Source organism: Odontesthes bonariensis, chromosome 9, assembly GCF_027942865.1.
Source record: "Odontesthes bonariensis isolate fOdoBon6 chromosome 9, fOdoBon6.hap1, whole genome shotgun sequence".
Lineage (NCBI taxonomy): Eukaryota > Metazoa > Chordata > Actinopteri > Atheriniformes > Atherinopsidae > Odontesthes > Odontesthes bonariensis.
The window spans coordinates 35,345,373-35,372,811 of NC_134514.1; the positions used below are offsets into that span (position 1 = coordinate 35,345,373).

The window sequence follows — 27,439 nt, forward strand, 5'->3', positions numbered from 1 at the left end:
CTGTAAATTAAAGGTTTTGGTAAAATGCTCTTAAAAGTCATACTTTGACATTTTTGGATCTATTCACTTTCATGTGAAGAGTTAAGTTGAAAAAATGTCCATCGCTGCATAAAAAAGTGAGAATTGGTGAACTACCAGCTTGGCTCTCCCAAATCAGCACAATCGTGCAACCAAATTAAACAAGAGACAAAATTTGTCATTTTAGAAAGATTGGTGGATGTATTTTTCTTTACTTTAGACAAAGTTAGACAAGTTGAGCTATGCGAATTCTTGTGGCATGAATAGTTTCAGTGTGATCTAACTCCCAGCAAGACACGTGTCCATATCATATATGGCTCCTTGGTATAATTCACAGCTGCGTGCTTTAAAGCAGACTGCAAGAAAGCTGGAGAGACAGTGGCGTTCCTCTAATTTAGAAGAGTCTCAGTTAGTCTGGAAAGATAGTTTAACAATGTATAAGAAAGCCCTTCGTAAAGCCAGAACTTCTTATTATTCATCATTGATAGATGAGAATAAGAATAATCCCAGGTTTCTTTTCAGCACTGTAGCCAGTCTGACTAAGGGTCCGAGCTCTGCTGAGCCAGTTATTCCTTTAACTCTCAGCAGTGATGATTTCATGAGCTTCTTTATTAATAAAATTGTTTCTATCAGAGAGAAGATTGATGGAGTCCTTCCCACTATTATTAGTGATGTATCATCAAGTACAGCAGCTTTAGAAGTATCTTTAGAACCTGATTTGTATTTAGACGGCTTCTGCCCAGTTGATCTCTCTGAACTAACAACAGTAATAGTCTCTTCTAAACCATCAACTTGTGTTTTAGACCCAATCCCAACCAGACTGTTCAAGGAGGTTTTCCCATTAATTGACACTTCCATATTGGATTTGATCAATCTGTCTTTGTTGACAGGATATGTACCTCAGACTTTTAAGGTTGCTGTAATTAAACCTTTACTTAAAAAACCTACTCTTGATTCAGAAGTGTTGGCTCATTATAGACCTATATCCAATCTCCCTTTTATGTCTAAAGTTCTTGAAAAAATAGTTGCAGCTCAGCTTTGTGATCATTTACACAGAAATAATTTGTTTGAAGAGTTTCAGTCAGGATTCAGAGTGCATCATAGCACAGAAACAGCACTGCTGAAAGTTACCAATGATCTCCTCTTAGCCTCTGATAGCGGACTTGTGTCTGTGCTTGTCCTGTTGGATCTTAGTGCTGCATTTGATACGGTCGATCACAGTATCTTATTACACAGACTTGAACATGTTATTGGGATTAAAGGAACTGCATTAGGCTGGTTTAAATCATATTTATCTGATAGATTTCAGTTTGTTCTTGTAAACGAAGAATCTTCCTCACACACCAGAGTAAGTCATGGAGTTCCCCAGGGTTCTGTGCTTGGACCGATTCTTTTTACTTTATACATGCTTCCATTAGGTAACATTATTAGACAGCATGGCATAAATTTCCATTGCTATGCTGATGATACTCAGCTGTACTTATCTATAAAACCAGATGAAACCAATAGGTTGGTCAGACTACAAGCATGTCTTAAGGACATAAAGACCTGGATGACTCAGAACTGTCTGCTGCTAAATTCAGACAAAACTGAAGTCGTTATCTTTGGACCTGAGCGTTTCAGGGAGAAATTGTCTAGCTATATAGTTACTCTAGATGGTATTTCCTTGGCTTCTAGTTCTACAGTGAGGAACCTTGGAGTTATTTTTGACCAGAACTTATCATTTGACTCGCATATAAAACAGGTTTCTAGGACTGCCTTCTTTCACCTTCGTAATATTGTTAAAATCAGGAACATCTTGTCTCAGAGTGATGCAGAAAAACTAATTCATGCATTTGTTACTTCAAGATTGGACTACTGTAATCCTTTATTATTGGGCTGTCCTACATATTCTCTGAAAAGCCTTCAGTTGATCCAAAATGCTGCAGCCAGAGTTTTGACGAGAACTAACAGGAGAGATCATATTTCTCCAGTTTTAGCTTCTCTTCATTGGCTCCCTGTTAAATTCAGAATAGAATTTAAGATTCTTCTCCTCACATATAAAGCTCTTAATGACCGAGCTCCATCATATCTTAAAGATCTCATTGTAAGATATTTTCCTAACAGAGCACTTCGTTCCCAAACTGCAGGTTTACTTGAGGTTCCCAGAGTTTCTAAAAGTAGAATGGGAGGCAGAGCCTTCAGTTATCAGGCCCCTCAATTGTGGAATAAGCTGCCAGTAAATGTCCGGGAAGCAGACACCCTTTCCACTTTTAAGACCAGGCTTAAAACTTTCCTTTTTGATAAAGCTTATAGTTAGGGATGGCTCAGGTGATCCTGAAACATCCCATAGTTAAGCTGCTATAGGCCTAGACTGCTGGGGGGCCTCATCTGACACACCTTTCCTCACTTTACTCTCTTTATGTATATGTGATATTATTGTGGTCATTAACTCGTGTTTCCCTGTTCCAACAGATATCCTTTGAATGGTGTTACAGTGCCGCCGTCGCGGTGGCCCCCTGCCCCCCCCCCCCCCCTTTTTCTGTCTTCTCAAACCCCAGCTGGTCGAGGCGGATGGCCACCCTTCCTGAGTCTGGTTCTGCCAGAGGTTTCTTCCTGTTAAAAGGGAGTCGTTTCTCTCCACAGTCGCCTCAGGCACGCCGCTCAGGCCGGGAGATTGGACCGAAAAACAAAAAGTTTTCAGTGCAATCTGTTGGTTTTCTTAGCTAGGAAATTGTTTTTGAATTGGCTCTATATGAACGAATTGGATTATTTTATGAATTATGATTATTATTAATTAATTGAATTCCAATTGGCTTGAATTGGACTTACTATCTAAGTGCCTTGAGATGACATTTGTTGTATTTGGCGCTATATAAATAAAAATGAATTGAATTGAAATGAATTGAATATCCTTCCCAAATGTGTCGGACCATTCCATCAAAAACAATTAACACCCAGTAGAGGTTTTGGCAGAGCTGAACAAGACCCACATTTTCAGAAATGTTCTGAAACTGCAGCAGAGCTGTGAACTACCACCACAGAGAAAAATCTGTGTTGAGCTGAGCTGAAAGGTGGTTGGTCTTTATGACCGAAGCTGTCCAGCCTGAGCCTGCTTCATTTTTTAAACATAAAGATGAAAAAATATAAGATGTTAAAGTAGATGTCGACAGCGCCTCAGTGAAAAACTTCAGCCAATACTGAGATGGAGTTGGAAATGATGTTCTGATGAGATGTCTTCACACATTACAATTACAAACTTTACACTTCTGATGGAGCTCATACCATTTGCTGCTGCAGCTCCAAGTGGGCAGTGGTTACATGATGAGACATCGCTGGAGGCACAACATCACAGCCAGTAAACCCTTTTCAAGCCTGCATGTGTGTGTGAGAAATGGTTTCAACACCTGAGATACAATTAGAAATGATTGCATGCTGTTAAAGATCATGATCTAATTGTACTATTCTAGCCCATATCATCTGAAAAGTTACCTTTTCAGATCTGATTACAGCTACTCTGAACCCTTGAACAACATATAACAGTCACATACTAAAACAGCTGCTGGACCAGAATCAGGATCCTACAGAATGATTGTCACAGGGTTGTGCTGTTAGAGCTGCAGCTGTTTCACTGTCACATCCACTGGGTCAGGCTGTGGAAGATACTGCTGCTTCATGTCGGGTCGCATTGCAGAGGGAACGTCAGGACAGTACCTGAGAAATACTTGAAGGCGGTGCAGACGTGTTTTCTCCTCCTGAAGGGAGGCCAGCAAGAGAAAGACTTTGCCCTTTGGAGACTATGAGAACCAACTGTTTTCATTAACAGGAGCCCTGTGGTTCTGTGTGAGGATAGCTGCTGTTTGGACTCATTAGAAAGCGTCCAAAGTCTCATTGTATTTTGTGACATAAGCGAATAAACTACTAAAAGAAATTGTTGGATTAAGTAACAACAAACATGCACACACAGGGAGGGAGAGTGACCCGTTTCTCTGGTTGGGACACGCAGGAAATAGTTGCTGGGGTCAGGGTCTCACACAAGGATTCAAGGGGTCATAGTGAACTAATCTCTGCCCTCCCATTGTTTTCTAAGGGGAGATGTTTGCTACTTTTTGCAAATTACTACCAAACTAACTAACTAATTATTTTAAAAGTACCAAAAAAAACACAGCACACCATTTCAGATCAAGCCACACCTTTGGATGTTTATGTTGCTTTTTTATGTTAAAAAAGGGGCGGCTGTGGCTCAGTGGTTAGAGTCGGTCGTCCAATAACCGGAAGGTTGGCAGGTTTGATTCCCACTCTCACCACTCAAACAAAAAGATTAGTGGAACTGACAGCTGGAGGGGTGTCAGTCCACCTCCTTGTCACAGCTCAAGGTGCCCTAGAGCAAGGCACCGTACCCCCATGCTTCCCGGGCGCTGTGAACAGCTGCCCACTGGCATCTGGATGGGTTAAAAGCAGAGGACAAATTTTGTGTGTATGCATGACCAATTAAGATTAAGGATCTTAATCTTAATGCATTTGGCAGACGCTTTTTTGCAAAGTGACTTAAACTGGTAGGGTAAGGGGGTCTTAAGGACCCCTTCTGGATGTAGTACCTTTCATGCAGGGGATTTAAACCCAGGTCACCCACATGAAAGGTGGCAATCTTACCACTACAAAATTCAGTCCCATCCCATCCAGGATGTAATCTATGTAGTTAAGCACCAAAACATTTTTGGAGAGTAAAGTGTTCAGAATACTTTGCACTGGCAATGAGTTCAAAGTTACTTGTAAACTGAAGACATACATGCTAGCTGCACTCAGTTTTTTTTCACATCTATGATACCCTGACCCTACACAGTGTGCTCGCAGTGCCACTCACAGATCCCAGAATACAAAGGCCAAAACTCTAGAGCTGCTAACTGAAAATGGACATTTTAAGGCATGAACGCCTTTCTTTTCTTTTTTAAAGGTAAAATCATATAAACTTCAAGATTCATAAAGATAGATTACATTTTAGGGGATTCTGTAATGATTAAAGTCACTCAAAAGGGAGCATTTTTTAAAAGATGTCATTTCTCTTCAGGAATTATATTGTAGATGTGTGCACAATTTTGCTTTCCATAGTATCATTTCACTCTCCCACTTCCATTTTAGTCAATTTTTAGTTAATTATGGAGCATATTCATGTTGGAAAAAAATAACAAAAACATTTGTTGTTAACAATCTTAATGCTTATTTCACAAAATTTCCTGAGGCTGATGGAACAGAAAGCCAGGGAGCGCTCCCCCACACAGTGCAGCTAAAACCTAATGCCAGACGAGCCTCTGTCTCCACTTTTGTGGCTGTAACTGAAAATGGACATTTGCTGTTCGTTGAACCAGCCAATGAAGGATGCAGTCACTTCCCCTGACCAGCTGGGACTCTGCTCCTCATCTTCAGACTGAAAAAGGGTGTGGGGACATGGATTCACTAGTCTGAACTGGGTCATTGTCTGTGTTCTGTGGGAGTACAGTATGATTAGATTCCGATCAGGCAGATGTCATTCTTGCAAGAGTGACTCCTTCCAGTCGAAAGTGGGGTTAGGTCCATGTGTTAGGGGTAGGATGGGAGGGTCCACCAACTGCCACACCCCAGTGTCTCCCTGCTCCTCACAGGAACAGAAGCCCAAGTAGGGGATCTGAGGACCAAGCAGAGAAGATCATCTTTTTTATATGTTGTTATTTAACACAGTCACAAGGCTCACTGAGAATAAGAATCTTATTAACAAAACTCTTAGTGGAGAAGAAATGTAAGGAAATGACAAGAAATCAAAAGACTTGGACAATATAAAAGGTATTTGAAGAGTGGTCTTTATTTTCCTCATCATCTACATGAAGCTGCATTAACAGCAAATATTTCACAGGACCTTGTGGCCTCTGCAGCCATCTTGTGGCAACAATATTTTTTTTTTTTTAGAAAATCAAGTAATTAGATGTCTATCTTGTTATATATGTGTTGTATATGTATAAAATCTATCAGTTTCTGAATGCCTAATAAACTTTTTTTTTTTAGATATTTTTTTGTCCACCTACATAAATCATGCATAAAGACTTATTATGATAATTGATACTTAATCAATCTCAATGGAAAATTATTTGCTTAACATCCAGTAATAATTTAATATGCAAATATATTAAAACCTCATCATGTTGTTGATGTCCAATTGTCTTGATCTATGTTAAAAATGTTAGAAAACACGAGATCGTTTGCATGTCTGAGTTTTCTTTCTCTTTTTAAAAGTTAAAAAGTGTGTTGACCTAAACATTCACTTTTATTGAGGGTTTTTTATTATGCATTCCATTCCTCACAATGACAAACTGCACATGTGCTTTGTTAATTCTTCTAATATGTGTTTAATGTTGCATAAACTTACAAAATGATGGCTATGAAGACAAGTAAAATATGCCATATAGAAATAGTGACATATACAACATTTCTTTTACTGGTTCAATCAAAACTAGATCAATAAATAAAAAAATGTTAGGGAAGCAAAATATTAGATATGCTTTTCAATCAAATGTGCAGTATATATCAGTCGTTCTATCAGTGCACTACTACAGTAATATTTACTGCAATGGAAGCGACTTACTTAATATTTAATTCTTCACTGTGGAGGACCTGTTTTGGTACAAATAATGCAAACAAAGCACCTAAGTGCATCGCAATACACATGCACTACACTTAGTGTGTTAAGTGGTCCAAACATCTGAATTCGAAAAAACTTTCTTTTTCAGTTCTTTTATGAATCTGACACACACACTAAAAAAAGACTCATGTACGGAACATTTTTATTTTCACTTAAGCACAGACATCACTCAGCAGGGCTTTGGCTTTGTGTTGCATTAACACTGTAATGTAACTGTATAATAAGTGTAACAGACGATGGCTCTACATGATAAAAATCCATTGTGGACCACCTCAATCAGTACAAGCTTTTTTTTGTTGTTTAGAATTTTTTTTTACAAAAAGTAATCTGGTGTCCTACAAAGTTAATCAATTATAACACTGTTCAGCTGTCTCAGTTTGATAAACCCAGGTTAGTAGTAAGGCTTTTCTGTTGTAACAAATTTAGCTCACATGTTTTTCCTCAGTATAAGAAAGCAAAAATAATCCTGTTTAAAAGATTTTTAAACATGAAATAATTATGTTTAAGTATTTCTCTGAGGGCTGTTTGAGAGGTTTTTTTAGGGACAAAAACATGTTTATACATATGGAATTCTCACATCTCAGGAGCTTTAAGTGTACACACCCATGTTTTTGAACATCGAGCCACATCAAGCGTGGACAGGGCAACTCAGGAGAGCAGATGGAAGTAGTTTTGGGTAGGCTGGCATGTGTGAATAAAAAAAAAAAAACAGATGGAGAAGATGAAAAAAAGATGTGCTGTGGACCGACCTTTCGGACAACTTGGATGAAGTCTTTGGCGCTCTGTGGGCTGCGGCCCTGCAGCTGCCGTGTGCAGGCCTCTAAGGAAGATGCGTGGGCTACAATCAGCACGTTGTTTCCTGCACAAAGTGGAAACCCAGGCAGGACACGACATCAGCAGATCAGCAGTGCACACATACGTGAGCATGTAGAACGATAAAGTTAAGAGTTTCCCCTGAAAAGCTATGTGTCCCTTACCAGTGTTTTTGCAGTCTGACAGGATATCTTTGGTCACCTGATAGCTCCGACTCATGTAGTTCTCATAGGACTCAGACACAGTGAGCTTGCTGACTGGGATCAGAGGTCTATACAGATACACAGCATTTATTAAACAACAACATAGTAAAACTGTAAGAGCAGTCTAAGAATCCATCACAATCACACAACATTTCCAACCTCTCCAGCTTTCTTTTTGACAGACTTGTCAATCAAATGAAATTCAAAGTTTTCTGGAGACTTTTTCAAATATTGCCATCTCCTTTTATTTGATGCAATCTTCAGTCTTTCATGTCAAGGTGCGAAAAAACTCTAAAAATATTGACGTCAAAAACAAAGTGTACAACATTAATCACGTTACCATGAAGGAATGTTGGTTGTGGGGCTACATCAATACTACATACATCTTCCTTACATCCTCCCTGTGCTGCCTGGCAAACTGTGCTTGGCTTGAACCACCTGCTGCTGTGAGACAGCACGTGGGCAAATACAGCTCAAGGGCAGAAGCGACCTGTGGACCATCTCAGTCTCAAACTAAAATAGTTGTCTCAGCCAGTGTAAGCAAAGCCAATGTGATGGCAGGGCAAGAGAAATTAGGAGTGTTGGAAGTGTTGGTCCAAAGGCAGAATGTTTGACATCAGGGCTGTGCGCAAGGAGATCAACACTGTTGAGGCATGATAACTATGCAAAAAACTTGTCATTGTAGGAAAAGCAAGAAAGCTTTCCAGCTTACACAACAAGCATGTGCACACGGTGAGGTCAAGTTGGGTTTTTGTCTCCATGTTTTGTCATTTCCTGTTTCATTTTGAAGAGTAACTCTCCTCTTGTTTCAGGCCACTTGCCCTTCCTCATGTGTCGCCCGTTGGAGTGTCTTCCCTGATTCCTGATTGTGTCCACCTGTTTCCCATTGCCCTCATGTGTCTTATAGTCTGCGTCTCCCTTTGTCTTGTGTCTAAGTGTTTTGTTTTGTCGTTCACCCAAGCATGCCACAGTCACAGTAAACCTTGCCTTGCTTATTCGAATTCTAAGCCACGATCCTTTGCCTCCTTGTGAGTGATTTTTTTTGTTTGTAATTTACGTAAACTAGTCTCAGGTTTTCATAGCCATTTTTGATAGCTTCCTTTAGGAGTGATTTTTTTTTTTTTTTTTTTTTTTTTTTTTTTTTTTGTTATAGATAACGTTTCAAAGATTTTGTAGAGCTTCTGGTTTTTAGGAGTGCATTTAGTTGTTTTGTTTCTAGTATGAAGTTGTTTTTCCTCCTTAGGGAATGATTTTTGCTTTTATATATAGTTCATAGTTAATTGCCCTCTTCTTAGCAGAGTGAGTTTCTGTTGTTTTTCTCCTATTTTATTTATCAAGTTTTATAGAATAACATCTTCATAGCTTTTTATTTTATTACTTCGTATTGGAGGTTGGAGATATATAAATAAAATCTGCCTCATTGGATACTCTGCATCTGAGTCCTCCTTCAAGTCCAGGTCTGATAGCATATATCAACTAATCCTGAATATACAGTAAGTTTACAAAGTCTTTACATCACACCATAACAAATTCCAACCATGAGACACTCAAACTGTCTGAACAAAGCCTTCTTCTGTTCAAATATCAGGGGTCAGAATAAATCAGATGCTATTTGCATCACCTGTAAGTTGTGTCCACACTGAAGTGGGCTGCTGCCAGGTCAGTGGGGGGACTCCATGCGGGCAGGGAGTTCCCAGAAACCCACTTGGTCCATTCAAAGAGACCTGGTTCCACACGCACCTTCAGCTTACTGTCCTGTTGCAGACCTGCTTAGACACACACAGAGTCCCTGAGTTCTCAATGTCAATGATAATGTCCGAATGGCACAGTGAGAGAATCCTGGAGAAAAAGCCATAATCCTTCACATATGCTGTGTGAATCTTCTTACCTTTCAGGATGTTCTGTGCAGTCTGAACACATCGCAGGGAGGGCGAGCAGTACACAAAGTCTATCACTGAGTTACTCTCTAGCAGAGCCTCACCTGGGAAAGCAGCACATTTTTAGCACAAACACATTTAATGAACTCAAGGTTTACATGTTTAGATTCCATGTCGTGACATACCCACTAATCGAGCCTGAGTGGATCCAAGAACAGTGATTGGAGCATCCATGTCATAATCTTTCTGTCCTCCCCATAGAGGCAAACTGGTGGGCATGTTCAGGTTGGAACGAACATATCTGCCTGCAGAACAAAAAGTAGAACATTTACCTTTATGTGAGAACACTTCATTTTTCCAATAAGGTTCAAGGTCAGTGGTTCAAAAAGACTGGCAGATGATGGATTCTATGAAAGTCCATTCTTCAGGCTGTAGGGGTGCTGGTTTTGTTAACCTGAGGATTCTCAGTGAAATATGCCCACCTTTGCTGTCTGTACAGAGGGAGAGCCAGTGTTTACCAAAGACCACATCCATCCTCTCACCGTGCCGACAAACAAAAAGCGTGCGCTTCTGTGGTCGAACATGGCCACCACTGAGCCGCAGGACCTGCTGGAAAAAAAGATGTGCGTAAACGACAGTCCAAGATAATAGCAGACAATTCTTTTTCAATTCTAAGTCAGTTAGATCCTGCAATGATACAGTCTTTCGTATATTTGGAAAGAAAAGACACCAAACAACCTGCATCGAATGGCAAATTAGACTGAGGGTGGGTGTGTCTCCAGGACTGATGTTATCAGGGCGTCGGCTGTCCAGCAGTCCGTCAAACATCCCTTTCTCTTTATTGCTCTTGTCACTGGGTCCACAACTGAAGAATGAATGGGAGCTGTAGTAGACAGGGAGAGCACAACACTGAAGATCGGAGACTTCACTGTCACTTGTTCAAGTATCAAATGGCTGTTTTATTCATATTTGTTGAAAAATGTTTTATCGAATTATTTATTTTAGAGGTTGAGTTCTTGTTTAGAGTTCTTGTGTCAGTATGAAGTATTGCACTCACCCATGGAAAACCCAGGTGTCAGACTCATCAGCTAGGCTGACATAGTTCTCAGGCAGCAGCCCAGACAACCCCGTGGCGACCGAGGTCCCATACAGCCAGCCCTCACTGGTGCTACTTTGATCCATCGAAGACATGAAGACATAATCTCCAGGAACGAGCTCCAGCTCATCATCGTTCTGTGGCATGTAGGGGTACATCACCCGCAGTGTCTGCAGATTTTAGCCAGGTAAGAGCATGTTGATCACTGACTGAGTCACTGACTCGCATTTAATCTAAAACGTTTTGAGTTTTCATTTAATAAGTAGAGTATGTGTGATAAAGAAATATAAACTGTTAATATGAATATTAGCTACCTCGTGGTTAGCAAAACGAATGTCCCGGGAGAACAGAACAGCAAGCCAATCGCAGCCCAGCTTCACCTCGATGCCCTTAGCCAGTTTCTCCAGTGAAGGGAGGTGAAGAGTTGGGAAGTTGTATGCCAGAGTTACATGGAGCTGCTTCTTGTGAGGCTCCAAGTGGACTTCTGGATGAGAGAGGAGAGGAAAGGGGTTGGTTTTATACAGCAGTGGATTGGAATTCTTGGTTAGTTTGGATCCTCTTTAGATCTTTTATTTTGATGGGGTGTTATCAGCAGATGTAGGCCCCAGTGCTTCTGAATGTGACTGGACAGACCCTGAAATCACAGCCCTGAAATGTGTGATTCAAGACAGAGCGGTGGATATTTTAATACTGAGACTCTCAATACTGACATTATAGGAAATCCAAGAGTGTTCCAAATCAGAATCAGTGATCTTAGTAATCAAGCTTTCAAGATTCTATCGTATTAATAGTTTTAATGTGGAAGATATTGTACAAACCTGCCCCGTTTTAGATTAACTGTTGGGATTGACCTGGCACAGGTAACACTGGGTGGAAGGTGGGCACAGGTTACCCTGCAAGGCAGCTGGATTCTAACACAATGTATAGGAATCATAAGAACATTTAGCCAGGTTTAAACTTTCCAGAAGTGGTGAAAACAAAGTAGATCAACCTAATGAATGTCCTGTAATGGCAGCTTTGAGTGGGTTTAAAGTGTGATAGCAGTAACCAACAGTTAGAGGGTATGCTTCCAAGATCAATCATCACGGAAGAGAATTCTTTTCATTGTAAGAAAAGCAAAAAATTGATAAAATAAATCAAGAGTTAGATTTTTATCAGCTGGCTATAATGGTAGTCTAATTAATTAAAGTTTTCTCATAGTAGAACTTTACATGGTTCATCCAATTGTCTGTTATTTTCTTTGATTCTTTGACTTCTTTCGGGTATAGTCGAATTCCAAGGCTACTATTTGTTATCAGAAGAGAAAAAAAAAAAAATCCAGATACATGAAACATCATAAAATAAATCTAAGATGGAACTATCAATACTCATATTCATTCTGGACATACTCTTATCTGTTCCTTTACCAGGAAGCAGAAATATGACAGCCCAGCTCTCATCTCACTCAGCTGCCTGAAATACTGTTTTTAAAAACACTTGTGACAGACTGAGTGAGAACTTTTATAGCCAACCTTAAAGGCCATCAACACCCATCACCGCGTAAAACCAAAGCTGGTCACCACAGGTTACATAGTGGCTTTTCTGAACTAATGCTTCCACTGTCTTAATATTAAAAAACATTGAGTCATGAAGACAGATTGTGAAAGACGGGACACATTCAGCCAAGATCTCCAGCATGTTCCAGACCCAGGGCATTATGGGTGTATTATTTGGACACCTTGTGGTTCCTACCTGCCTTCCTGGCAGCCTCTGTGGCAAAATCGACTGCAAACTGCTTGAGGACTTCAGCTACCTGCTCCTCTACAAAAAGACCTATGAAGTTAGAAGATGTGTAGAGCTCCAAAGGCAGTGGGCTTGGAAATCGACCCCGCCACTGCTGTACGGTGGTCTGGAGGGCCTCACAGAGGGCGTCCACTTTGTTGTCTGCACACTGTGTAAAAGAGAAGACGAGATTAAAGTTGTACGTCTATCAACACTAAAATGTTTGGTGTTTAGCCCACACAGCAAAAGTTTTGGAACACTGCATAGTTAGTACCTAGTAGCACCCCCTTTGGCAACCATCACAGCTTGTAAACACTTTTTGTAGCAAGCCAGGAGTCTTTCATTTCTTGTTTGAGAGATTTTCGGCCATTCTTCTTTACAAAAGTCTTTTAGTTCTGTGAGATTCCTGGACCGTCTTGCACGCTCTGCTCTTTTGAGGTCTGTCCACAGATTTCCAATGATGTTTAGGTCAGGAGACTGTGAGGGCCATGGCAAAAGATTCAGCTTGCGCCTCAATCCCATTCCTGTTGTCACCGGCTTGCGTAGAAGGTTTCACACAACCAAACGCCACCGCAACCTTAATAACCTCCGCTCTCTAAAACACACTAAACTCTATGACACTCCCTTATCTGTGGGGTTGTGGAATTGCCAATCGGCAGTAAACGAAGCAGACTATAATAATTACGGCTTATGCAAACCACCTGTCACTTGACATCCTGGCTCTCACTGAGACCTGGATTAAACCTGAAAACAATGCTACCCCGGCTGCACTTTCGACCAACTACACATTCTTCCACACCTCTTGTACATCTGGTAGAGGTGGTGGAACGGGCCTGCTCATTTCCAACAAATGGAAATACAACCAACTGCTACCTAATGCTAAATACAATACCTTTGAATACTATGTCATCTTGGTAACTGTACCGGGCAAAATCTACATGATTGTCATATATTGCCCACCAGGACAACTCGGTGATTTTCTAGAACTAGACACCTTGCTCTCTTCCATCCCTGAGCATGACTGTCCCATAATGGTCCTTGGTGAAATGAATATCCACCTTGACAGTCCTAACTCTTCAGATTTTCTGACATTAATGCACTCGTTTGAGAGACAACTGGTTTGCTTTTTGCTCCGATCGCTGCGCACCAACCTCAGAGCTGCCAAAAGGAAGCTATAGGCAGCTCTGCCTATAGCTTCCTATATAGGCAGCTATCTTCAATCAGCCTAAAAGAGCACACGTCACCCCTCTATTCGTTGAGCTCCACTGGCTACCCATAGTCGCCCGCATCAAATTCAAGTCACTGATGTTAACCTACAAAGTGCTTAATGGAACGGCTCCCATCTACTTGAATGCTCTTGCAAAGGCTTATGTCACAACTTGGTCACATCACGCTTAAGACAATCCAGACTCTTTTCATGTGTCGTTCCACGATGGTGGAATGACCTACTGAGAGCTACCAGAACAGGGGCGTCCCTGAATATCTTCAAGAAACTTTTGAAGACCCAGCTCTTCAGAGAGCATCTCCTATCCGAGCACGTACCCTGTACATCCCTACCCCCTCTACTGCACTTTATACTTCTGTACTTCCTTCTATGCCTGCACTCTATCTCTACACTGTCCCTGTCACCTCTGACAGACTCTGACTAGTGGTTTACCTTGGTCAAAGTTATCTGAGAGCTCAAGTCTCAAGTTCCCATTCTTTTGCAGGGTGCTGCTTTCCCTTTTTCATCCTAATATAGTGCTAAAGAAAAATAATATACTGATATTGCTTAAAAAAAGAGTTTCATGTTTAACTTTATGCCTTTTGGAGTTCATTTCATCTTCCACTTGCTTGACTGTTCACACTAACAGAACTTTTGACCAGCTGTGACCAAACCTTTGCATGCCACTGTAGATGTTATCATTGTTCATGTTCAATGAATCATGCCTGTGATGGTGACGAAGAGAGGTGTGTGCACATGCTATTTGAGAATACAGTGAAACTGAAAAATGTACAAAGCACAGCATAATATAACAGTTCTTACAGTCACAGTGTTTCACATAGACATGTGACATTGCCATAACAATTCATATCAGCATACCATGCGCACAGTGATTGATTGGTGGACAGAAGCAGCTGAATGTAATATATTATGGAAAGCAGTAGCTGCAGCGACAGCTATTTCTCTCATTTACTTGGCTCAGATGCAAAGTCAAAAATAACTTGGTGGTGCAGCTCAATGTTGTATATTAAATCTTGGAGAACAAAAGTTTGGACAGAAGTCTTTTTTTATTTGTTTATGCAACTTATTGGATTCCCCATAACAGGTGAACACATTTAAAATGAACACACCCCTTCTGTTAATGTGACTGCAGCTGTTCACACATGTATCGTGTAGAGAGTACGATTAACATATATATGTATATCTATTAGTGGTGGGCCGTTATCGGCGTTAACGTGCTGCGATAATTTGAGAGTCTTATCGGGCGATATAAAAAATATCGCTGTTAATCTATTCTCAAAGTTGGGTTGGGAACTGGGTCAAAATAGGTAAGCAAACTGACTGTGCTAGGCAGTTTGTGGAGGTCGCTAATCTGTGGGGGATAGTTGACAAAATCTGCTCTGTTGGAACAGACAGCACTCCTAATATGGTGGCCGCAGGGAGGATACTGCCCTTCGAGCATCTGCCGTGTGTTGCACATGTTGTACAGAGAGCGATTGTAATGTCACTGCGAGAAGGGGGTTTGATGCTGCACTTGCCAAGTGTCGTAAAATGGTGGGACATTTCAAACACAGTCCGGCCAACGCAGACGAGCTGAAAGTCCAGCAAACCTCCCTTGGGCAAGTTCAGGAGCCGCTCGTCCAAGATGTTCCAACACGGTGGAATTCCACCCTCGAGATGATCAAGCGCATGAGGCGCAACAGAGACGCACTGCACACAACGCTATCTCAACAGCAGCACCACCTGGCCCTCCCAACAAGTGCTGAATATGAGAAGTTGGCGAAGCTGGAGAAACTGCTGGAGCCATGCATGTAAATGCTTTTCTGCTGCTAAAGCTGCGTCGACGTCACTTCTGGGAGCTGGGAGCTTCAAAGTAAGATGAGGGTTGATCTACTACTGTAGACAACAAAGCAAGGCTGCTCAATTTCTCCATTGATAAAATAATTTCACAACTCTACAACATCAAAATATTTATAAAAAAACATGTAGAATATAGCATATACTTTGTTGTCTACAGTAGTAGATCAACCCTCATCTTACTTTGAAGCTCCCAGCTCCAGAAGTGACGTCGACGCAGCTTTAGCAGCAGAGAAGCTATCAGGCTTGTGTTGATAATAATAAACTCCTGGACTATTTTCAAACTTCCAAATGCATCGTTTTGTGAGTACAGACCATATTTGTACTACTGTAGAAGTTTGGTGTCATGGCATGTGATTTTAGTGTGGTAATTTTGGAGATACTGCCAGGATCCATTAACCCTTGTACGAAGCTATTCGGGATAACTCAGTAACTCAGCTGATGTTCAGCCAATATCGAAAAAACTGCGGGTGGGCTACTTGGCTGGATATCACGGTTCAAATGACCCTAGGTTGAATCTACTCCGGAGTATCGCTTTAAATATCATCTGATTAAAATCACTTTTTAAAACAGTCTAATCTGTGTTAAATGAGCAGGCCATATTGTGCAGAAGAGGAGATCTAGTTTGTCTCCAGAAAATGTGAATAAGCTGGTCTGCCTAAGTGACTGGTGGAAGAAGGAAAAGTAGCGCTTGGACTGATTAACAAAAAGCTACTGATGTAAACCTTGTAGGCTTACCGTACTAATTTTCCTGTTTAACTGAATAAACCGTTTAACACAAGTATATTTTATTGAGCATGTTTTTTTTTCTTCACCAAATATCAAAGTAGAACAGCTTTCTCAAGCAATCAGTGATGGGTTTTGGAAACAGGAAATGAGACCCTGGTTTAATGCACCCCCTGTATTAAGAAACCCTATCTCAAAGACTGATTTTTAGTCATTGCTTGGGTAGCACGCATATTCTGAATGAGCCATTTTAATCTAGATTAATCTAGATTAATTTCAAGATTTCAGTGAGATTATTCCACATTAAAAATATTAATCTATGCCCACCACTAATATACATATATATGTATATATATATATATATATATATATATATATATGTACAAATATATGTTAATTGGTCCGCCCTAGTCATATTGCTCCCTCAAAATGTTGAGTTGCCAACGTTTTTTTTGGAAATCACTGCATGTGTGAAAGGGGTTCACTTTATAAGGCGTCATGAATACACAACCTTAAAGCAGCATTTCTTTTGAAGTATAGCCCAACTCACCATGAAGAATTGGCAGAGAGTGATATGTGGGAAGATGTTGTGGGCTTTGTTTTTGCCACAGGTGACCCGGCTCTGCTGCCAGAAGTGGGACAGCTGATTCTGCAAAGGCCCACTGGGTCGCAGGTAGAGAACAAACTCCCTGGGCAGCGGATCATCCAGGAATGGGTCGTCCACATGGGAGAACAGCCTGTGTGAGACATGGAACACTCTTATTCGTTTAAATTGTTTTTTGACACTAGCGTTCATCTTTAGCATTTAAGTTGATATTACATTAATTAAACAATTGAAAGAATCTTGAAATAATGGATCTAATTTTCTCAAAATGAATGTTATTCATTGACAAAACACATTTAACAAGAAAAGGAATGCTCCACCTTCTGTACACTGCTGTTTTGTACTATCAGTGACCTGCACTTCCATTTTATGTGGCCACAGGCAGTTCAATGCCTACTTCACTTTATATAGCGCTCCACCAATCGACACTCGTTTCATTTTGTCTTCACATGAATAATTCAGGTATTTATGTATGGAACAGTGTTTTACAGATGATTTGGTTTTTTAAAGTTGTAGATCTCCTCATCATTTAAAGACTGCTTTTAATATTTTGCATTTTCCAGCTCACTCAACTAAAAACCAAGGAAGCACTTAATATAAAATCTTTCATTTTTTATTACAATACTAAAACATTTTAAAGTTTAAAAAAACTGTAATTTGACATCAATTTACAGCAGAGGGCGCTATACAACGCATTTCTTACCCTGACTTGTGATGATTTCATGTCATGTGCTGTAAACATACTTAAGGATATAGCTGATGATGGATGTATGGAGACACGTTTGTTCAAACTTACCAATCGCATGCTGCTTGCACACTCCGACCTCCGGTTGACACCAAAGCTTTCAGTCTGTAAAGAGCACAACGAAGGAGGACAATAGCTGAAAGGAAGTCCTCAACAGGTTACTGACATGAATTCTAACATTAGTGAGGTGACAATGTGAAACTAGTAAATCTGCTACAGCATGATCCCATTCACATTCTGAGGAGCTTTCTATTAGCAGATGGCAAACTCTTTTTAAAGAGAACTCTTAACGATCCACATCTTTTGAAACTATGATGGTGCAAGCAGATGCAAATAAGACCTTTAAAAGAAAAGGAAATAAACTGGAAATTGGTTTGAAGCTGTCAACTGAACACTAATGCTGCCCAAGTTGGATACAATGTGAGAGGAAAAAGTAAAGAATAAACTAGTGAATTTTTCAGGTTTTCCTGGTTGATGAGCTGAGGTGAACATCTAAAGAGTTATTTTTCAGTCATTTTAACTTGACTCAGAAAAACATATTATTATTATTATTATTATTAGTTGCTTGTTTGTGCATTTAACATAAACAATTATCTTATTTCATGCAAGTTCACCCCAAGGTCAGACTGTGCAAAGCTCAGAAAAACTGCAAAAAAACCCAAGAGCTGTATGTCAGACTCTGCAGGTCTCAGCATGTCAAATGTTAAAGTTCATGACAGCACAATTAGAAACAGACTAAACAAGTATGGCTTGTTTGGAAGGGTTGCAGGGGAAAGCCTCTCCTCTCTTAAATGAACATGGCAGCTTTGGTTCGCAAAGCTGCATCTGAACAAAACTTCTGGAACAATGTCCTTTGGACAGACCAGACTAAAGTAGAGACGTTTGCTCATAATGCACAGCAGCACACCAAACACAGCATTTCAGCACAAACACCTCACACCAGCTGTCCCTGGGCTGATGATTTGGGCTTGCTCTGCAGCCACCTGGGCACCTTGCAGTCATTGAGTCCACCATGAACTCCTCTGTATACCAAAGCATTCTAGAGTGAAACCTGAGGCCGTCTGTCCGACAGCTAAAGCTGGGCTGAAACTGGCTCATCAACGGGACAATGATCCCAAACACAGCAGCAGATCTACAACAGAATGTGTGAAAAAGAAAAGAATCGAGGTGTTGCAATGGTCCAGTCAAAGTCCAGACCTCATCCTGACTGAGATGCTGTGGTGGGACCTTCAGAGAGCTGTGCAGAAACCAGTGCTGCAAACCTCAATGAGCTGAAGCAGCGCTGGAAAGAAGAGTGGGCCGAGATTCCTCCACAATGTGAGAGGAAAACCATTATTTCAACTTATTGTTGCTAAAGGTGGTTCTACATGCTATTGGATCGCGGGGTTCACTTAGTTTTTTACACACTGCTTCTGATGTTTATTTTAGATTTTGTTTAATAAAAAAAAGACACTGTAATGTGATAATTGTTGCTGTTCATCTGCAGTCGCAGTTACCTTAATTTCAGACCTGGTTAGGACCAGATGATTCTTCATCATGTTTTTAAATGTAAAACCTTAGAATTGAATAATTCTTTCCACTCCCTCCTGAAAGATGAGGGAGTATCGGTGAGTAGGTGTACGTTTATGTTACAGCAGGAACAGAGAACGTCAGACTGTGATTAACACAGTGTGGGCGCAGAAGAACATGGATGAGAAGATGTGTCAGTTGCTTGTAAGACTTTGAAAGCAGCATGGAAGATGATTCAAAGCATGTGTAGGATCACATTAACTCCTGTGATGCAAAGTGTGAAAAAAACACAGAGAAGTGACTCCTTTTAACCATAAGTCAAGACTGGAAATGACTCGTAACTTAGTTACTCATTCATTTGAAGGGTGGGGGTAGGGGTAACATGATAAAATGTCAGTCTCAGAGAAGAAGCAACAACCTCAGCACTGCATAAGACCTGGTTCCTGTGGGGTGGGGTGGGGTGGGGGTGGGGGGGGGTGGGGGGGGGGGGGGGGGGGGGGCTGCACTGGGTGTACTGTGTACCCTCTTTGGCTCAGCCCATCATTTTCAGCTCACACAGAGGTAAGCAAATGGAAAACACAGTCAACCCGTAGCTGGGAAAGACATCAAACGAAAGCTGACTTTTAATATCAAGTCCCAAGCAAATGATAATGTTACTGAATATGCTGCATGTTGTCTGTTGAGTTAGCAACTGCCAAGACGTTAGTTATAATATTTTACACCAAAAGTGGTGTGTTTAAACAGCTTGTTGCCACTTTCTAACTTTTGACATGAGCACAGAAGTGAGCACCACAACCACCCCCATCCCACCACACACACACACCCCACAAGTATACAAGTATAGTGGTCTCCTTGTTTTTGAGCCATGTAAAAAAACAAGCACACACACACACACACGCACGCACGCACGCACGCACGCACGCACACACACACACACACACACACACACACACACACACACACGGACAGTGAGCTGATTGCTTGCAGTTAGGAAAAATGTATCAATCGTATTTCTTTTTGTCCATGAGTTGCTGCAGTCAGTTTAAACGTCTCCATGTGAGACACTCAGTTTGGTTCAGCTCCACATGGTGGAACAGTGAAAAAGCTGCCAGTTGTCTTCCCAACGAGAAAAAAGACCTCAGTCAGATGTCTTTTGCCCATGAGTTGTTGCAGTCAGTTTCATGCGTGAGACGTTATGGTTAGTAAAGCATGTGTTAATGTAGAGAAAAAGTGAGTTGTGCACACTCTTGTAGTTCTGAGTACGGCACTGCTATTAAAGTCACTGCGTGCACCTGGGTGTTGTGCCCATCAATCTGAGCCATGATCAGAGCCAGAAGCGATAAAAACCTGCAACCAGAAAACCGCCACTCTGATTACAGTGAGTTCAATCATTTTTTAAAACATCATACAGTACAGTACTAGGCCAAAAAATAATAGAGATAAATAAATAATCAAATAACTGTGATCTATGCAACAAAGCAAAGACCCTACCAAGGAAAATAAACTTCCCCACAGTAAGCTCGGTGAGCAGCAGTTCTGACCACAGAGACGCATCAGAGTCAGCTCGCTGGTGTGCTATCTGCTTGTTAGTTTTTATGCTTTTCAAAGCTGATGTCTCCCACCTACAAGCATTAAGCGTGAGAGACAGTCTCAAAGAAGAAATAGAGTGAGTAGTGCTAAAGGTAGCTGCTTAAAGAAGGGCCTTTAACCACTTCAACATACACCCACTCACACAAAGTACGAGTCAAGTCAAAGATGAAGAACAAACAAGAAAGCTATGTCACATGCACTGAAAAAAGTGACTTTTTGGTGAAGTAAACTCTATTAGAGTAACTGTCATCATTTCTACCTTGTATTTTTTAAGAATCAGTAAGAACTAGAGCTTCTTAAGTAAAATTAAACATTTTATTAACGTAATACATGAATTATGGGGGAAGAGTAAGTTTTACAATTTAAATGCTTAATAGTTGTATGTACATAAACCTAGAAATACTACATAAACTTTACTCTGAAAGTGTATCATTAAAATCTACTAAATTACTTCATAACAGCAAATACTACAGATATATAAAATTTACTTAAAATTTTGAGTAAAATGATGTTCCTGCCTATGAAAAACAAGTAGACTTTACTTAATTTGTTTAACTAAATATAACTTAAAACTTAGATGTAATTAAGTAAATGTTACTTAATATCTTCAAAACTGTTTTGTTTTATGGTAAGTAAAATTTACTTGATACTGGCAAGTGAGTGTTACTTGATATTGCAGCATTAAATACTACTTAAATCATTTGAGTGCAAATACTTACAAAGGGTTTTTTAAGTAAATCTTATGAGTTTTTTTTCAGTGCGGTGTCAAACATCTGGGTTACATTCTGTGTTAATAAAGATAACATATCTGACTGAGAAACATGAAGCTGTCACAACAGAGAGAACTGGAAAGGAGAAGTGGATCCTGTGACACATATGTCAGTCAGTTTGTCAGCATGTTCGTCAACTTGTACTGTGAGGCAGTCTCACTACTCGATGATAATCAATTAAAAATCTACTTTTATGTATGAAATATGAAGTATTACAGGTAACAGCCTGTGTATCATCCCTAAACTATAGAAGCAATTATAACTCCATTATGTAGATCCAGAATAACACTAAAGAAGTATTAAAGCATCCGACCTCTGAAATATGGCATTATGACTACAGTTCAGCCTTTATTAGTCATTCAGACCTGTAAGCAGCAGACGATGTTTCCAAGCACCTTGTTTGTAATGATAAATGTGTTTTTCAAAAAGAGTAACTCCCCACATTTGTCTTTTAGCCACTTCAACACCACAAAGAAAAGAGCAGAATTGTTAAGAATTGACTAAACTATGTGTTACAGAGCTAACCTGAAACTGTTAGCATGTCAAAATGTAGCAGTAGCCTTACCAATTGTTTTTGACATTTCTGGACCAGTTTAACACCTGAACTTTTTTTTACTATGTAGCCATTCTTTTGAAATACAAATTGAATGTGTTTTAGCATTGTTTGGTTGAAAACGGCAAGAGCTTCCCTGGAAAAGATACGGCCTGTTGATCCTAAACCTGCTAGCTTTACTTAAGATGCTAGTTACTCTGTGTCCAGAGTAATCTCCTACCATCCTTAGTTTCATCCTTTCTTGTTTATATTTGTTTAATCTTTACATGGCAGACTTTCAATTTCTTTTTGTGAATGAGATTATGAAGTAATCCTAAATCTTATGTGAAGAAACATAATCAACTACTGAATTATTTGTCTGTCAGTTTGTCACAGAGTGGTGCTCCCCTTCACCCCTTTACTTCTGACTCAGCATGCCTGATGTTCAAAACAAATATGTGATAAAAGCCTAAAACATACGTGTCCCAGTTAGTTAGCTAAAAAGCTAAAAGGGATAAAACCAAAAGGGAATAAAATTATTTGAAATAGTTGTTACTTTTTGGGACTAGTGAGCTCACACTGTTTCAGTTTTATTTCCATTTCTACAACTTTTCCATTGATAAACTGATGATGAAAAGATTGACAGGCGGATCGGTGCGGCGTCTGCAGTGATGCGGGCTCTGCACCGGCCCGTTGTGGTGAAGAAGGAGCTGAGCCAGAAGGCGAAGCTCTCGATTTACCGGTCAATCTATGTTCCTACCCTCACCTATGGTCACGAGCTGTGGGTAGTGACCGAAAGAACGAGATCGCGAATACAAGCGGCCGAAATGAGTTTCCTCTGCAGGGTGTCTGGGCTCTCCCTTAGAGATAGGGTGAGAAGCTCGATCATCCGGGAGGGGCTCGGAGTAGAACCGCTGCTCCTCCGCATCAAGAAGAGTCAGATGAGGTGGCTCGGGCATCTGGTTAGGATGCCTCCTGGACGCCTCCCTGGTGAGGTGTTCCGGGCCCGTCCCACTGGGAGGAGGCCCCGGGGAAGACCCAGGCTCACGTTGGAGAGACTATGTCTCTCGGCTGGCCTGGGAACGCCTCGGGTTCCCCCCAGAAGAGCTGGAGGAAGTGGCCGGGAACAGGGACGTCTGGGTTTCTCTGCTCAAGCTGCTGACCCCGCGACCCGATCCCCGGACAAGCGGCAGATAATGGATGGATGGATGGATGGGTATACATAAGTATTCCTGTGACTTAAAGCTGCAGTCTGCAACTCTTTTTCAAGCATAATGCCTGGAACTGTCCGGGGATTCTGAAAGTAGTACATTAAATACCCCAATACAAAAAAAATGAGTTCTCTAGGTCCCCTATATGTCCCGCTAGGTCCCTCCAAAGCCAGCAGGTTTGTTTACAAAATTGCAGACCGGACCGGTAAAAGGTAACCAATCAGGTTACGAGCTGGGCTCTACTGCCTGTCAATCACCGATAGTGCATGCGCGATACAAGGTAGGCTCGTCCCCACGCTTATTTATCTAGACTATTGAACTTCATTATGGGCTAGTCTACTTACTGTGTCTTCCATGATCGCAAATGACAGGTGAGTTGATGACTGAGGAGTCTTGTACGCGCATCTGGCATGCACGTAGACGTGCACGAGTTCTCATGTGTTTTGATGGGGCGGGACAGGAAGTTGAATAACTTTTTATTTTTCGGTTAAAAAATAAGCATTTCTTGCATTTTGCGACTACGGAGGTCACCGTTTTCAACTTCAAGCGTTCTGATAGATCATGTAAACTCTTAAAATGCCAAAAATTAGGACTTTACGTATGACAACAACAAATCCTGCGGACTGCAGCTTTAAGTCTATTCATACTGATCACAAAACTTGCTAACAGCTGCTAACATTTTGCTTTTGAGTTTAATGTAAAATAGTTGCCCTGTGATGGACTGGCGGCCTGTTCAGGGTGTACCCTCTCGCCCATTGACCGCTGGGATAGGCTCCAGCCCCCCGCGACCCAACCAACGGATTCAGCGGTATAGAAAATGGATGGATGGATGTAAAATAGTTTGATATACATTTAGTCTAACATCTAATGACTCTGTAGTCAAAGGTTTTTTATTGGTTTCAGCTCCGATCAGCACTGATGGGAACAACACACTGTAGTCATTTTCACTGTGGGTGCTGCGAAATGATCAACAGGAATGGAGAAGGCTTCGAAAAACGGAATTACCAATTGATATGTCCTACGTGGAGGCTCTGAAACTGAGAGCGACAGCGGTTAAATATTAAGACACGCTATGTTTCTGTTAGGTCTGGGGCATGGCTGACTGATGATTAGTCTGTCTTTTGTTTTTGCCATGTTTGCAGTTGTTTGTGAAAAAGTTCCTGGGTTCTCAGATTTAGCCATTCAGGATTAACAGAGGATAAAACAGAGTACCTTACTAAATCCACATTTAGTTTGGAGGCTGATTCATTTTTTGGTTGTGTTGCCTCTTCAACAGAATGTCGACTTAACTGGGTTTACTTAAAAAAAAAACATTTGGGTGGTTGGCTCAGGTCAAAGTAACAAAGAAGGCTTGAGAGTAGCATTATTAGATTGAAATGAAATGATAAATGCTACTCGCATCTGCTTAGTAGTTTTAAATTTAATCTTGACGGTTGTGTATGGTAGTTGTAATTGCAAAGAGACAAAATATGTAATGGCTAAATTAAAGAGATGTACCTCCTCTTGAATGGTAACATTTAGAGTAATAACAAGAGAAACCCTTGCACTTTGTGTATTTGGATTCCCCGTGAAAACCTCCACTTCCTTTTTCTTTTGTTGGCTGACAGGGTTTCCAAAGCTGTGGGTTGCTGTTTCACATGGCAAGCCCTAAGTTGAGTCATACATGCCAATTAGAGATCAGCGGGGACTTGAGGAAGTTCCCACATAAACACTGTGGAGCTTTTTGGGGGGGCAAACTTATTTCAGCTTGAATCATGAAAGGAATCAAGCCTTATGTTTTCATAAAGTTGACGTTAGAGCAGCCTGGTCTGAGGTTTTGCAGATCAAAGCAGGGAGTGATAAGTTAGGTCTGGTGGAAACGCTTAAGCCTTAAAGGCCAGCTACTCACCACTCCTGCAGTCTTCATGATGACAGTGCAACTCTGCGCTTCAAGCCCTTGACACTTTTTGAATTAGCTCTGTTAAGCAGAAGTTAGTGGCTTTAAGGAGTCACAGTCGCAACATAAACTGTCAACCAAACCCACATACAGAGACAGAGTTTCTTTATCAGCATGACACTCGATCATACACAGACTGAGTCACACAAACCACTGGAGGGACAATCTATTAAAAGGTCAATGAAAGAGAAATTGTGAAGAAGAATATGAAAGCAAATTAAGTTAGCTTTATTGCTGAGTTCAACCAATTGGTGCAAAAACAGGCTTCTTGGCAAACAGAGAGTATAACTCTGACTTCATGCAGAAAGTAATTCATCCTAAATTCTCATCAAGCTCACAGTGAGACGGGAGATTCATATCAGTTCCAATGGTGGCTGTAGTGTATGAAGACACACTTTTGTGTCATAAGCTCCAATGAACTCATGACACAAAAATCAGTGACTTCGAACGACTGTCAGGAACAAATGATCAGTCCAAGTCCACCTGTTTTATTCATCGGAAGAATTTATTGTATTTTATAATATGCAGTCATTCATGATGAGATCAATTCGATTATAGCTATAGTTGGTTTATGCTCCTTATTTGCGCGAGGGTAATTCTCCTTGGATATATGGCGGCGAATGAATGGGATCAGAGGCACAAAGCATGTCATACCCCGGTACGATAGGTGGCGCTGTACCCATTTCAACTGTTGCTAATAGAGCCACTTCCTGTTGACCTCTTCACCACCAACAACAACAACAAACTCAGGCATTGGAGAAAGATGGCGAACGCAGAGCAAGATGAAGCTACGTCCCTCTACATTTGGTCTGTGATGAGCTGCTTGTTGCACAAACGCGATGCACAACGGAGCATTCTCCATCGCTTTGTTTGTTTCTTTCTGACGGCGACAACAACAGTAATATCGTCTCCTTTGAGGTTCATGACCCTGGGAAAAAATCTGGAGCATGCGCAGAACACAAAGTCCAATTCACTACATGCTTCACCGCCTACAAGCAGGTTTATTTCGACTTTCAATCGAGTTATCTCGGGGTCTTAATCCGATCGCGAGTAACCCGATCCGATCCAATTTCTTGTCAGATTAAGGTGTATACATGAATTTAATAACTCAGTCTTATTGTAATTTCGCCCTTAATCCGATATTTAGTGCCATGTAAGCCCACTGAGTGAGACTTAATCATTCTTATCCAAGTCTGAATCCCGTAATGCTGTCAAAACCAAAAACAAACTTCACCTCCCTTTAATAATCTTAACATTAATATCATTTATTGTTTCTTGATAAGTTAGAGTCCAATTCAAACAGACATGTTAGAATGTACCTGCTTGTATCATATCAGCCAGAAAAAACTACAGTCATCAACCAAAATGTACAGCCATCAAACTGTAACACACTTCGTGGGTGCAGAAGAATAAATCATTTTATATGTCAGCTATGTTTTCAACTTGTTGATATTTGATCAATTATATAAAGCCAAACTAAACAATGTAAAACAAGGTCTGAATATTATTTTTTTCCAACTCCTGGAGAGAGAAAACTGTATGTTCAGTACAAGAAAAAGAAATAGTTTCAGTTCTAAATATCCGAGTTCTGGTGGTTACCACTCCCTGCATCTCCACGATACACTGACTGCTCCACAGCTGTTTTGCCACCGGAGAGTTCTGACAAAAACTCTGTCTATCCAACTGTGAGTATGCAAAACAACGTGGGTTGATAAGCTGACTGAATAAAAGCTCTTTGTAGGAAAACGTCCCTTAATGATGATTTTCCCCATCAACAATGAAAAAAGATTAGGAAAAATGCAGCTCAGTGTAGCCCATAGGAGAAAGCTTTATTTAGTTTTTCTCACTCTTGAAATAAAGAGTGCAGAAGTTGTTCTAAAATGCACTGCTGCAACTGTTTACCTGTCAAACGCATGCTATGATATGCACACATAACAGTTGTTTTCTAACCCAAAACTCCCTTATGCTTCAACTTAGGCCTATTTTAATATTGCTACCACATAGCTAAAAGACAAAAAGCCAATCTATAATCTTATTAGGTTATGTTGTGAGAAAACCACTTGCTCATTTTCACCCACAGAGATGTGAAAGCAAGTTTTCCAACCATAGAGAGGTCCTTGGTTAACTGCTCGACTCATAGAGACAGGAAGAGAAACAGACAAGGCAGTGAGCAACACACCCACGCAACCTGAACATTATACAACACATCATGTTAAGCTTCAGACTAAGCATACTGCAGATTGGCTTTAAATGTAAAAGATAATAATACACAATACAATCAAATTTACAAAAACATACTAGATACACAACATGAACAACGGAAAAAGCTGGAGACTAA

General features: G+C 40.6%; 1 protein-coding gene across 2 annotated transcripts in view; it reads right to left on the reverse strand.

Annotated features, from left to right (window-relative positions):
- Positions 1–3,335: 3,335 nt before the first annotated feature.
- Positions 3,336–27,439, reverse strand: part of LOC142388640 (ubiquitin-associated and SH3 domain-containing protein B-like) — a 45,011-nt gene continuing 20,907 nt past the window's right edge. The window contains exons 2-14 of one of the 2 annotated variants that reach the window (XM_075474140.1): positions 17,605–17,658; positions 16,755–16,941; positions 12,388–12,586; positions 10,971–11,140; positions 10,618–10,826; positions 10,299–10,443; positions 10,043–10,166; positions 9,746–9,865; positions 9,572–9,664; positions 9,305–9,449; positions 7,645–7,751; positions 7,417–7,526; positions 3,336–5,659 (exon numbers count right to left, since the gene is read on the reverse strand). In XM_075474140.1, the coding sequence (XP_075330255.1) occupies positions 5,522–5,659; positions 7,417–7,526; positions 7,645–7,751; positions 9,305–9,449; positions 9,572–9,664; positions 9,746–9,865; positions 10,043–10,166; positions 10,299–10,443; positions 10,618–10,826; positions 10,971–11,140; positions 12,388–12,586; positions 16,755–16,941; positions 17,605–17,658 (1,801 nt within the window). In that variant the 3' untranslated portion in view covers positions 3,336–5,521. Of the gene's footprint in view, positions 5,660–7,416; positions 7,527–7,644; positions 7,752–9,304; positions 9,450–9,571; positions 9,665–9,745; positions 9,866–10,042; positions 10,170–10,298; positions 10,444–10,617; positions 10,827–10,970; positions 11,141–12,387; positions 12,587–16,754; positions 16,942–17,604; positions 17,659–27,439 lie in introns of both variants that reach the window. The other variant, XM_075474139.1, reaches the window with a different exon arrangement.